Source organism: Phyllostomus discolor, chromosome 10, assembly GCF_004126475.2.
Source record: "Phyllostomus discolor isolate MPI-MPIP mPhyDis1 chromosome 10, mPhyDis1.pri.v3, whole genome shotgun sequence".
NCBI classification, from domain to species: Eukaryota; Metazoa; Chordata; class Mammalia; order Chiroptera; family Phyllostomidae; genus Phyllostomus; species Phyllostomus discolor.
Window position 1 is genome coordinate 92,790,262 of NC_040912.2, and position 12,296 is coordinate 92,802,557.

The 12,296-nt window shown below is 55.3% G+C and overlaps 1 protein-coding gene across 1 annotated transcript in view; it reads right to left on the minus strand.

The window, feature by feature from the left end:
• The window catches only part of KMT2C (lysine methyltransferase 2C), a 204,599-nt gene that overhangs the window by 37,548 nt on the left and 154,755 nt on the right, over positions 1-12,296 (minus strand). Inside the window, 11 exon segments of the mRNA XM_036011061.1 lie at positions 156-1,519; positions 1,522-1,987; positions 2,383-2,565; positions 3,162-3,235; positions 4,443-4,657; positions 4,872-5,004; positions 6,580-6,705; positions 6,796-6,828; positions 7,007-7,144; positions 8,445-8,549; positions 11,412-11,592. Coding sequence (XP_035866954.1) covers positions 156-1,519; positions 1,522-1,987; positions 2,383-2,565; positions 3,162-3,235; positions 4,443-4,657; positions 4,872-5,004; positions 6,580-6,705; positions 6,796-6,828; positions 7,007-7,144; positions 8,445-8,549; positions 11,412-11,592 — 3,018 coding nt within the window.

A 12,296-nucleotide genomic window follows, 5' to 3' on the forward strand; every position in this document is an offset into this window, starting at 1 on the left:
AATACTCCAACTGAACTGGTGTTAATTCTACCACTTTCGCCCTTCTTGTTTGCAGCGTTAAGAGCTGTCAGTAGAAGACACACTGTAACTCCTGACACTAACTCCTGGGCAGAAACTGGCGCCGTGAAGCGTCTGGGAGCGCGCGCTGTGCTCACCTGCCGCAGCTTCTCCGTGTCCACCTGAGACGCGCTGCCGGGGCCGCTCTGTGCGTCGGGGACTCCCGAGGTGGGTGCCGGTCCAGGAAGCTGGGAGACACTGGGAAACTGCGGGCCTTGAGAACTCATGGGGGTGCTGGGAGGAGCACTGAAGTTCCCCTCGGACCCGGGCCGAGGCTGGGCAGCAGCATCAGGAGCAACTGGACTTGTCCCAAAAGCGTCAGCCTGAGACCTCGGGGTCACGGGGGGCTGGTCATAGGGATCCCGAGCAGCAGACGGGGAGACGCGGCTAAAGGTGTCTGCGAGGCCCGTCCCGGGCGGCCCGGGAGTCTGGGGACAGGCACCCGGGGGCCTCCCCACAGGGCCCGCTAAGGCGGAGCCGCGGCTCTGCGCCGCCTGCAGGAAGGCGTCCTGACTCGGCATGAGGACGGGTCTCGTCACCGAGGACCGAGCGAACCCCTCCGACCCCCTCGGCCGGGGTGCTGCTGGTGGCTGGGAGTAGAAAACAGAAACGCCAGGTCTCGGTGTCCCAGGGGCGTGAGCATACGGGTCCGAGTGCCTGGGAGCTGCGGCGGGTGTAACGAATAAGTCCGCCTGTGTCGGTGGCCTCGGGGTGGGTGGCTGCTGACTGTATGGATCGATCGAGGGGGGTCGGGGGGTGCCGGGGGGCTGAGAATACGGGTCTGGGTTGGAGCGAGGTGGTCCTGAGGGCTGGGAGTACGGGTCCTGAGAGGGTGGCCTCAACGTGCCCGCGGGCTGGGGAAAGGCCCTGGCGGGGTGGGCGAAAGCCTCCGTCATGGCTGGGTGTGGGGTGAGGGGCGGCTGGCTGCACGGATCACTGGGCTGGCTCTGCGAGAAGCCATCTGCAGGCCTGGGTGTCAGAGCGGGCCTTTCGTACGGGTCCACGGGCAGGCGCCTGGGAGCCTGCAGCCCGGGCCCGAAAGGGTCCTGGGAGGGTGGAGGTGGCTGCATCGGAGTCTTAAAAGGTCCAGGACCACTGTCCAGAGGTGCAGGCGTCAGCACGGGCCGGGCATACGGGTCAGGGACCCGCTGCCTTTGGAACGAGTCTGCCCGAGGGGATGGCTTCGGGAAGTGATCATTGGTCGCAGCTGCTAGAGGGGGGCCTTTGGCGGCTTGTTCCGAAACGACCGGAGAGCGGGGTAGGCCCAAGGGTTTGGGGAACGGCTCTGCCAGCACGGGCCGGGGTGTGTCTGGGGGCTTTGCGTAAGGATCGCTGCCAGTCCCAGAGGAAGAGCAGGACTCCCTGACGGGGGACGGCCGACCGGCCGCACCCTCGCTCACCGGAGTGGGCCTTGGTCCCGAGGGCGGGGGCGCACAGCTCTCCGCCAGGCCCGCAGAGTTCTCCTGGACAGGCTGTGGCCTCCTGGGGGTGGTCTTGGAGTGCCGACCATTTTTGCGTAGGGGTCCATCGGGGACGGCGGCCGGGAGTTGGCAGAGCCGGGCGAGAACGCCTGCGGCGGGGGCGGCTGGGGCTGGGGCAGGCTCTCCTGGAGGGGCGCCCGGGAGGGGGCTGCCGGAGGGGGCGGGGCCTGCGGCTTCACAAACACGTCGTCCGCAGGCGCAGAAGTGGGGGTCCCGGGGAGCGGCTTTGCGAACAGGTCCTTGTGGAACGACTGTGCCGGGGACATGTTCCCGCTGCCGGGCTGCGGGGTCGAGGGGCTCTGCATGCCGCTGCTCGGCGTGTCTGGGCCGGACGGCGCCAGCAGCGCCTGCGCCCCCGACTGCTGCAGCTGCTGCTGCTCGCTCTTCACCTGCTCCAGCTTCTGGGAGGCCTCGATCTTCGCCTGCTGCTTGCTCTTCTGGCGCATTTGCTGTTGGGTTTGGAGAGAAGAAGCGATCGTGTGGTCAAGGAAGAACGTACGGGGACAGGCGGTTGGCTCTCTCTCGACACGGATTCTTCGTTCTGTGGGGAACTGATCCGCCTGAGGCCTCCATGACCACGGCACACCCACGTGAGCGAGACCCTCCTGAGGAGGCGACGGTGTCCCCCTGGCTCACTCATGCCCACAGCTGCACACCACCTAGTCCAGCATCTCCAGAAACACCCAAGGTAACTTGCACACATCTCCCCGAGAAAGGAATGTCTATCTGCAACCAAACAGGTATGTTCTCGCAAGACCTACGTTCTGAGATGACACGACCAGCTCTCTTCAAGCAAAATGCAGTGTCGAGAATTAATCACTACAAAACAGAAGGCCCCACAAACCTGCCGGAACTTCCACTCCTGCTCGTGCTCCGACTCCCTCTGCTTCAAGGGGTCCTTGAAGAGCTCCGCGTCGGCCCGCGCGCCGGGGTCGGTGCCGTCCGGGTGCTGCTGCCGCCGCAGGGAGTCGTTGGACATCTGCACTTTGTTGATGCGCAGCGCGGCCCGGTTGTCTCTGGCTTTTTGCTGAGAAAACAGCGCAAGAAAATCATCTGTGTGTACGTTAACATGTTCTAAGAAATAAAAATAAACCAATGATGCGCTTTATCACAGAAGACCAAGAAAAGGTCACGCTGAATGAGGTGCAGCCTGCACAGCCCCTCGGGCGAGAGGAGGAGGAGGAGGAGGAGGAGGAGGAAGATGCTGCCCCCTGCTCCCTCCGCCTCGTGTGTCTCTTCATAGTTACAGGGCGGTTTTCTACTGAACTTTGGACAAGCGTAGCCTATTTTGAGGAAAAACAAGGGCACACTAAGGCGGCCCCCGAACGCTGCGCCCTGGGGAAGACGCACAGCATTCCTGAGGTGAAATGACCCCGACCGCCCCTAGGACAACTGTGTCCAGCCTCGGCCCCCTGGCCCCGACGGCCGGCTTACAGACACGTCCCACGTCACACTCAGACAGGGAGAGTGAGGGAGTCGCTGCAGACACGCAGCTGTTTGCCAGCTGCACGAGCGCAAACACGCTTCCGCCACGGAAGACCTTCCCGTCAACCCGGGGGATAGAAGTGCGGCTCAGGTGTCACGCTCAGAGACACAACGCGCGTGGGGTTTTGTTCTAGATACCACGTATGGCGCTCTCTCCTGAGAACTGGCTTTTCTCCACAGCTTCGCGATCTGCTTCACCCTGGTGGTCCAGTCTGCAACGAAAGGCAGCATGCACGCGTGTCAGGGCCCCGGCGGGGACGTGTCACGGGGAAGGGCTGATGGACCCCTGACAGTTAAACTTTCCTTGGCCGCACTGTCACAGACACGAGTGGCCCCCCATTAAGTTCTCTGAGCAGTACCAAGTTCATAGAGCACAGCAGACTAACGAAGTATTTTCTGAAAAAAGTGTTCATTGCCTTACTACCAACCTCACGTGTAGAGTCAGGACAGTTTTAAATTGAAGGGACTAAGCAGCCAAGATCAATTTAAGCCAAATAGAGGGTCCGGCACAAATAACGCCCCTGCTTATTACAAAACCTTTTATTACGAGATCATAAGCAATTAATTCTGTAACATAACAGTATCACATGCAACACACCACATGACGTTTTAGGTGAAACATTCACTTTAAAACCATACATTATTACACCCATATTATTACCCTATGAACCACATTCAAGCAGGCCTTACTTCTGCCGGACCCTGTACGATAAACTCCCTCAGCCATAAAGCTGCTGCCAGGAGCAAGGCTGAAAGTTCTGTACGGTGTCTGTGCTCAGGAGGGAGCTTTCATTTTGACCACAAGGAAGTCAGTGTCACTGTTGACGAGTGTCGCCCAGACCTGGAGCAGTAACGCTTCCGAGCTGCTCCCACGGAACTCGGTGTCGGGACAGCACAAAGGACGCTCAGGTGAGGTGGACAGTTCGTGGTCAGGGGAGAAACCGTGTGCTCCATGTTAGAGGAAAGGATTAGGAGCAGAAGAGCGGCAGAGAGGGGAAAGGCCACCGAGAAATCGGGTGCTGAAGAAACACCACGGGAGCTCGCCGGCTGCGGGTGAGGAAGGCACGGGGAGCCTGCAGGGGCTGCGTGGACGGGCCCCCTGCTCTGGGATGCCGGCTCCTCCTGCCGGACAGGTGGCCTCGGGTCTGCACGTGCAGTGAACCCCATGCCACAAGGACTTCACCCATTCCTTTATCTTCGCTCTGGGGACGCGGCCAGTGGCCCGGGGCCTGGGACTGAGGAAACGAAGACATTTCCCGGGTCCAGTGGAACTGCCTGCTGCTCGGCCGCCCAGGGTGAACATGCCACACAGGCACTCGACAGCAGGGAGCAGAGCCCAGGCAGACAGACAGACAGACAAGCACCGCCTCACAGTCACGAGGGAGTGGCAGTCCCCAGCGGCCACCGGCCAGGACTCACCCGGGAACTCGCCCTTCAGGCCGGGGAAATTGATGTTTGTGTACAGCACCGGCGCCACGGTGGCCATCGCGCCCAGGGCCTCCTCCTTCTCCCACTTGAGGGTGCTCCTCTGGGCGTTCGACAGGGTGTCGCCCTCCCCTTCCACAGGAGGCGCCGCTGAGCCCCATGAGCTGTTAGGGTCACTCGCCAATGGATGAAATGCTGCACCTTTATCTCTGGCAAACAACATATGACGTCACTTCGTAAGCATAAAGTCACCTTCAAGTACCAGCTCATTAAAACCTGCTGGGTGAAATGACTGAATGTCCCATGAATTTTAGCAAACGTCACAGTGAATGTATTGTACAGTAAGGCCACACACAGCGGCATGCTGACGGGCCTGTGACAAAGGTCCCATCTGTGCCCACAGGAGGGGAGGGTGAGCAGTACCTGGCATCGGGGTAAGGGGATGGGGGCATGGCCGAGAACGCCCCCAGTCCGCTTCCAGCAGGCAGAGGGCTGTGTGGGAGATGAGGGCTGGGTCCGATGAGGCCATTCATGAGCGGCATCCGTGAAAACACATCTTAGGAGAAAATAGTCATTCAGTTTGCATACTGTTCATAAACATAAAAAGAAATAGACATTTCTAAATAAAAACTTGTAATGCTATTCAATCAAGTTGGATTTTATCTCAATATTAATCTGCAAAACAGTGCTTAAGGGCGATTTGTCATGTATTTTAAAATGCAGTCTCCACGATGCCATCCCCCTTGTCGTGGCAGAGTGGGACCAGTGTGTGTGTGCACAGTGTGCAAACCGGTCATCATGGTCCAGGGTGTTATTCTGCATACAGCTATTCTTGCTGCTTTCCAGAGTTACAACTCCAATGCGTAAGCATGAGAAAAATTATAAGCATTTATAAAGATACAGAATTAGTATTACCCAAGTATGATGGCATCCTTATTTTTCCCTCAAAAATTTGGGTGAAAAAGTACACATTATACATGGCAAAATACAGTAAGCACCGAGCAAAAAAAAACAAAACAAAACAAAACAAAACAAAAACCACCTCCTCGTTACCACTGGGATGAGGCTGCACAGCGAGGAGGTCTGAGTAATGACTGTAAAGCCTTTATAAAGGAATACAACTTTGACTCGATTTCTACAACACACCCTTTTGGTTTCAGAAAACACGGAGACTGATCCTGTGTTTATGTTGAGAGAAACACTGAAGAGTTCTTAACCACCAAGGACACGCATGGGAAATGTTCAGTCCAGCCAAAATCAAGGCACATTTATGTTTCAAGGCTGAACTGGTGAAAACTACAATATTTTAATTATGCACATTATGGAACTTCTCATGTGTACACAAAATTGAGAGTCAAGGTCACACTGGATCGCTGATGCACTTCAGCACTTGTGCAGAACAGTGAAGAGTTCAGGACACTGTCGGTCACTCAGCTCAGCACACTGTCATGACGCAGGGACGATGACCCGGACACAGAGAAGGGCCCTTTTCTAGCGGGGAACCGGGGACCCCGACCTGCGGCCCTCGCCCCGTCTCCTCCCACAGTCCTTCACTCTAGGCTGTCAGAAACGGGGACAGGTCAGCGCCTGAAACGTATCTGGCAGCTGGTTACCAGACGGGAGCAGAAAACCGACCGAAGCAGAGGCCCCTGTCCTCACAGTGAGGAGTGCCACTGGCACGGGGTGGGTGTGGGCACGGCTGTGGACCGAGGCCAGACCGACGTGCACATAGCGCCCAGGTGAGGGGGGACATAGTTCTCCCAACACGTGTGCAAGGAGTCTGTGCACAGGTGAGCAGAGATGTGCATGCGGAGGGGACGGGGGGAGGGGGGGGCACCGCAGCGCGGTCCCCACTGCCGATACTGTGAGCAGAAGACCCTGGCCATGCGCGGAGCACAGGCTCCAGGGGCCTGTCTGGGAGGTGGGGGGGTGGCCAAGAAGAAAGCAGACAGGAGCGCTTGCCCATCGGCACGAAGGAGGGCTTTCTCCTATCCGTCTGCATGTGTCCCCGCTAAGGCTCAGGGCCGAGTCTGCTCTAGTGAACACAGCAACACACGCTTGTGCACATGCACACGCGCACGCACACACACACAGCAGACCCACACTCGGGCGACGTCTCCAGGTGACATACCCTGGCTGTGCACGGGCATCAGCGGTGGTGCGGGGGGCGGGGGAGCCTGTGCCAGCGCGGCTGGCGGGGCGGTCACAGGGCTGAGCACGGCGGTGAACAAGTCCTCCACGTCCTTCCCTCCGAGCTCTAGGGGGTGTGACGGCGACACGGTTAGAGTCTGTTCCAGCCACGCGGGGAACGCCACTTGCGTGAACAACAGAATCAGAATACAATTACCTGGAATTTTATATAGCTTTCCAAGAATTGCCCCTAGGATGGAATAAAGACACAGAAATGTTACCAATTACCCTTTTGATATACGGATACAAAATAGCATGCACAGAAATCATTCGAACAGGACACAAATTGCAAGCAAGCATGCAGAAATCTTTGAAAATCATATTTACTCAAGTTTTCAGAAAGCCTAGGTGTGGGGCAAACACTTTACCATCTGTGACCATTTTGTCTAGCTCAGGACTCAGGATCCCGTCCAGCTGCTCCTCACTGAGCGGCCGTGAACTCTGGCTGGCAGGCGGCTGAGGCAGGGAGGAGGGGTCATCAGCAACGGGGCCCATGTCCATTCCGGCTGGAGGAGCGAGCGGAAGACATTAGAAAGTGAGCACACCAGCCGAGTGTGCAACACTGCTCATCTGCATTAACACACGATTAAAACCGAGCAATGAACAGTCTGCATCCCTGAATTAGTCAGGGTTCTTACATCAATCTGGACCGTCAAAATTAGTAACAATTAGGCACCATCTGTTTGTAGCCTAGGTGCCACTTAAAGTGATAGTTCAATCACAGTAAGTATCCCTCCTGAGGAATGAAAGAACACTTGTGGCTCTAAAGTGCCAATTCCCACAAAAATAAGCACCACATCACTAAGGCAGGAGCCTCACCCCACAGACCACAGCTGTCTGGGCGACGCTGGCGCCAGATGTCGAGTCTGACTGCAGCGCGTGGGGCCAGAGGGACACAGCCCACGGAAAGCCAGGAAAAGCTCTGACATTCTTCACCAACGTTCAGCACACAGTATCCTGGTGAACAATCTCAGCTGGAGGTCACAGTGTTGGAGCACTCGGCGGCCAGCACACAAAACCCAGGTTGTGCTGATGACACGTGTTCTATTTAAAGCAATGCCACTCTTAAACGTGGTCTCACTTCTTCACCGTGCTTTCTCAGTATCTCCAGGATCAAAAAGTACAATGCGGCCTGCTCTATTTCACCTTTGAGTACACACTAACTTTGTAACACTGTACTTAACATACTAATAAAAATAAAACCATTCATTTAAAAACAACAACAAGAAACTACTGGGAGTCACCCCAACCCAGCACAGCTGTCGCAGGCTCTTGTGGCACACACCCACGCACTCGGGGAAGCCACGTGTGGCTGGTGACACGCTAGCCGGAGGACAGACGCGCACGCACCCACAGGCCGGCCGGGCTGAGGCCACGAAGAAAGACAGACTCCTCTAGTCAGCCCTCGCCCACTGCGCAGGGTCTTACCCAACGGAAAAGGCGAGCTGTCACCCTGGGAAGTGCATGAGTCAAGACCTACAAGACCCAAACCAGGTAAAACGGGAGGTTACCAGGGAGCGGGAAGCGAGGGACAGGGCGAACAGAAGAAGAAACCAGACACGGCAGGACTTCAGGGCCGAAACTCTTCCACGCGGCACCGTCCGAAAGAGGACAGAAGGGACCTAACTCGCCCCCCCCACCCCGCCCCAGAGCAGGAGTGCGCGGCAGACCCAGGTCCACGACGACTTCGGTAACGACACCAACATCTCTCTTCCGTGTCCAGCGAAGACTAGACTGGAAACAACCCCCCCCACCCCAAACCCTCATGCCCTAAAAGAGGCACAGGGCCAAGAGCCTTCAATATACCTGAGTGATCAACCGATTTCGCAAGGTCGTCCGAAATGATCCCCAGAATGTCATCCTCCGTGTTTAGGACTTCGGATATGTCGGCCAAGGGGTCGTCAGCAGCACCTGAACACAGCAAACACACTGTCAGCGTCTCGGTGTTTCCGGAGACGTTCAATTCCGAAACAGCCTCATGCACCCAACCGTGTCCGACACCCCCGAGTGCAGCAGACACTAACTGCCAGAACACGACAAAGTAAGATCATTACTTCTAGAAGCTTTTTCATACGAAAGGCACTCCAGTGTTTTGAATAAAACGTTAGAGACGTACAGCCAGTAAAAGTGAAATAAAATACCATGAGGACAAAGCAGGAAAATGCACGGAGAAAGCGGCGTCTCTCAAACTGAGAGCTGGGAAACGAAAGCACAGAAGACAAACACAATACAGGGACTGACGTGTCACTGGGGGCTCCCTGCCGTGCGGCCCGAATGCCTCTGGCACCCCGACCCCGTTCACCGACTTGCGTGTGGCAGACGGGTGGCAGACCCAGGTCCGGGAGCCCAGCAGCAGGCCGGCGCTGGCCGCCGGCAGTGGAGGCAGGGCTGACCGGAAGGACAGGCCCGCGCAGAGCACCCCCAGAGGGGCTGGACAGGATGGGGCTCGGGAGCCGGGCGAGCGCCGCCCAGACGTGAAAAGGCAGGGAGGACTGGAGCTGAGAACGGGGTGCCGCGTCAGGGTGAGTGGCCAGGGAAGTCCTTTCGGACCACCTGACCACACAAGGAAAACAGGGTGTGGGAAGCCCGCAGGCGGGCGCGGGCGGGGTCTGGCTAGCGCAGGGAGCCCGTGTGCTGGTCACGGCTCTGCAGGAATGGTGGGCGGGGGCGTCAGGTACAGAACGGGACAGGGCTGAGGGTGGGGCAGGGCTGCAGGCAAGACTGGCAACCGGGAGCCCCGTGAGAGCTGGCCACGCCGGCACTGTGGGGGGCAGGAGGGGGCGTGAGCAGAGGGGAACGTGCGGGTGCAATACGTGTGGAGTGTGAGAGGGTGACAGGTCAAGGAGGGCCCTCCAGGCGTCTGACCTGACGAGCAGAAAAATACCTCGGCTTTAACAACTCCACCAGTCATTTACATCGGGGAGGACAGGCTTATGGGACAAACAGTCTTGTCCTGTTAAACACATACTTTCCAAATAGAGTTTGTGCACAGACAAAAACGTAACTTTTCCAATTGAAAGGGAATACAAATTGTACGTGCCCAAATATTCGTAAGTTTTAAGAGGTGCACAATTATTTCAATAACGTATTCTCTAGACACCAGTACACTTGAAAGAAAAAATCCTGGATAATTCCTTCAGGGGTTATCTCCTGTAAGCTTGCTTGTTTTAAATCCGTGGAACTCCACACACAAATGATAATGTTTTGTAAAAGACTGTTTAAAAACCTTCTCCTTACCTGAACAGAGTTTATACCCTGCCAACAAATTATTAAAACTGATGTCATGGGCCATATTGAACGAAATGTAAAAAAGAATAGAAGAGTCACTACTTGTAAAGGTCTCATTATAAATGCCACAGAATGCTTCAACCGCTAAGAACATTACATTTAAAGGTCGAAATGTTTCTCTCATTCCGCTCCTCCTGTTTGGCTCCATCGCTACCCCGTCTCCCGGCCGCTGGGTGAAGAACAGTGTGTGGTGCCGGGCCTCCTGTCTCCGTGCGGCTTCGGCCCAACCGCAGGTCTCTTCCTCACAACACCACCTCCAGCACAAAGAACTTCCCGTGGAGTCTTTAAGCGGCTAAGCGTGATTTTCACATGGAGACCCTGACGTTTCACAGTGAGGGGCCCCGTGACGGCCCCGCAGGCCCTCCTCCTCTCCACGTCATGTGGACACAATGGTGGCGTGGCCGAGAGAGGTGGGGTGAAGGGAGACGCACCTCGTGCTGCCAGCGCCCACCCACCCGAGCACGGCTCGGGGATGAGAGTGAACAACCGGGTGTGCACGTGCACACGGGTGCCGAGAGGGCCTCCAGTACCGCCAAGACGTTCAGGTCAAAGCCCAAAGCCTGCCTTTCTCCTTGGGAAAAGGCCAAGTTAATAAAGCTGCAATGACCACGTAGCAAATCGTCTTTCCGTGGAAGACTGCCCAAGAGTGTCTTCCAAACCGAGCTTATAAAAGTAACTGAGCAACGGGCAGGAAGGGAGCGTGTCAGGAGAATGTTACTTCCTAGTGGCGAGACAGACACCTGGACGTGGGGACAGACCCCATGGTCCCAGCTCCCACCCACACCCCCGACCGGCAAGGCTGCCGGGCCTGCTGATGCCAGAGTGCTCACACGTGTTCACACCCATGTGCAGCACGTAGACCTCTCTCTAGTGCTAACCAGGCCCCGTATCCGCCACATCCAGGGCTGCAGTTCTCAATTGGGGCAATTCCACAGGGGGACTAGCGGCAATATTTGGGGACATCTCTGAGCTTCATGACGTCCTAGGGATAGAGGTACTGGCAAGTGACCCACATGGCGTGGGACCACCTCCTGCCTCTGACAGAGCGCACCCAGCCCAAACTGTCGGTGGTGGAAACTGATCTATGGCGATGGGTTTCACGTCTCCGCAGCCTGATAGCCAGGCCCCACCGTGGCATCCCCTCGCCCGCTTCTATGTTTCTGGGTTGCGTAGGTAACAAATCTCTATCTTATCTAATTTGAAGATTATTATATTGGTAACTGATGGCCAAACTGAACTCCCTTACACTGCCCTACTCAGCTAAGTGTAAGCCTAACATTTTCCTTTGCAACTCTGGTGGCAATTACACAGACAAATTTGGTCGCCAATTATTACAGACCTGTCTACTTAAAACAGTCCCATTTACTGGCTACAAGTTAGAGTTCAATAATGCGGACTTAAAAATGCAGGAGGCCAAACTGAAAGCGTTTCGAAGGTCTAGCTCAAGGCAGAGGAATGTCACATGAGAAGGCAGAGTCCACATACCGTGTGCCCCAGGTTTTGCTGGAGTGGAGGACGAGCTGAGCAGCGGGTCTAAGGAGGGATCCAAGAAGTGTGCGTTCACATTTGTTTTATACGGAAGCGGAGCTGTGTCTTCTGGTAGATTATCTAAACTTAGCTTGTTTTGTCTACTTGTATCTAGAAGATCTTTTCCAAAGAAAGCTTCCTAGATAAAAATAAGCACATATAAAAATGACTTAGTTAGAAAATTCTAAAATGACAATAGAAATTCTGTCACCATTTTTGACAAGAAGGCAGAAATGAGCTTGGTATTTAAGAACACAGAAAGTGAATATAGAAATATATAAACAGAGAAATATCCTGTCAATTTTTTTATACAGATTTCCCTTATTTTAAAAGTACAGCTTTTTCATCGTTTTACTAGAAACAAATAACATTATGCAAACAATACCACACACTTTTGTCTGATATGTTTCTAACAGCAGAGTAATAATTCAGTAATTCCAGATTAGGCTACAATTAAAATTAAAGGTTGATGCATTCACAACACTATTGGCACCTAATTCATGTTACAAGAAACACTCGAGCTTCATGAATATTATTATTATTTATAGATTACCTGCAGAGGACAGCGGGAAGGCTGGATCTACAGCTTTAATGAGTACAAACCTCAGACAGATCGGCAGCCTCGGGTTGACTCAAACACACTGCGAGTCTGAAGGGGCTTTCAGAGCTGTTTTCATCTCACTCCGCGCACGAAATCCACGTCTCTTCTGGGCTTCTGCCCCCCCCCCCCCGCCCCCCGCCTCCATGAACACTTCTCCACCTCGACGCACGGTCTCTACGCCAGAGACTGGGGGTGCCACGCTGGGCTCCTGACGACTCCGGGACGGACAAAGAGGACCAAAG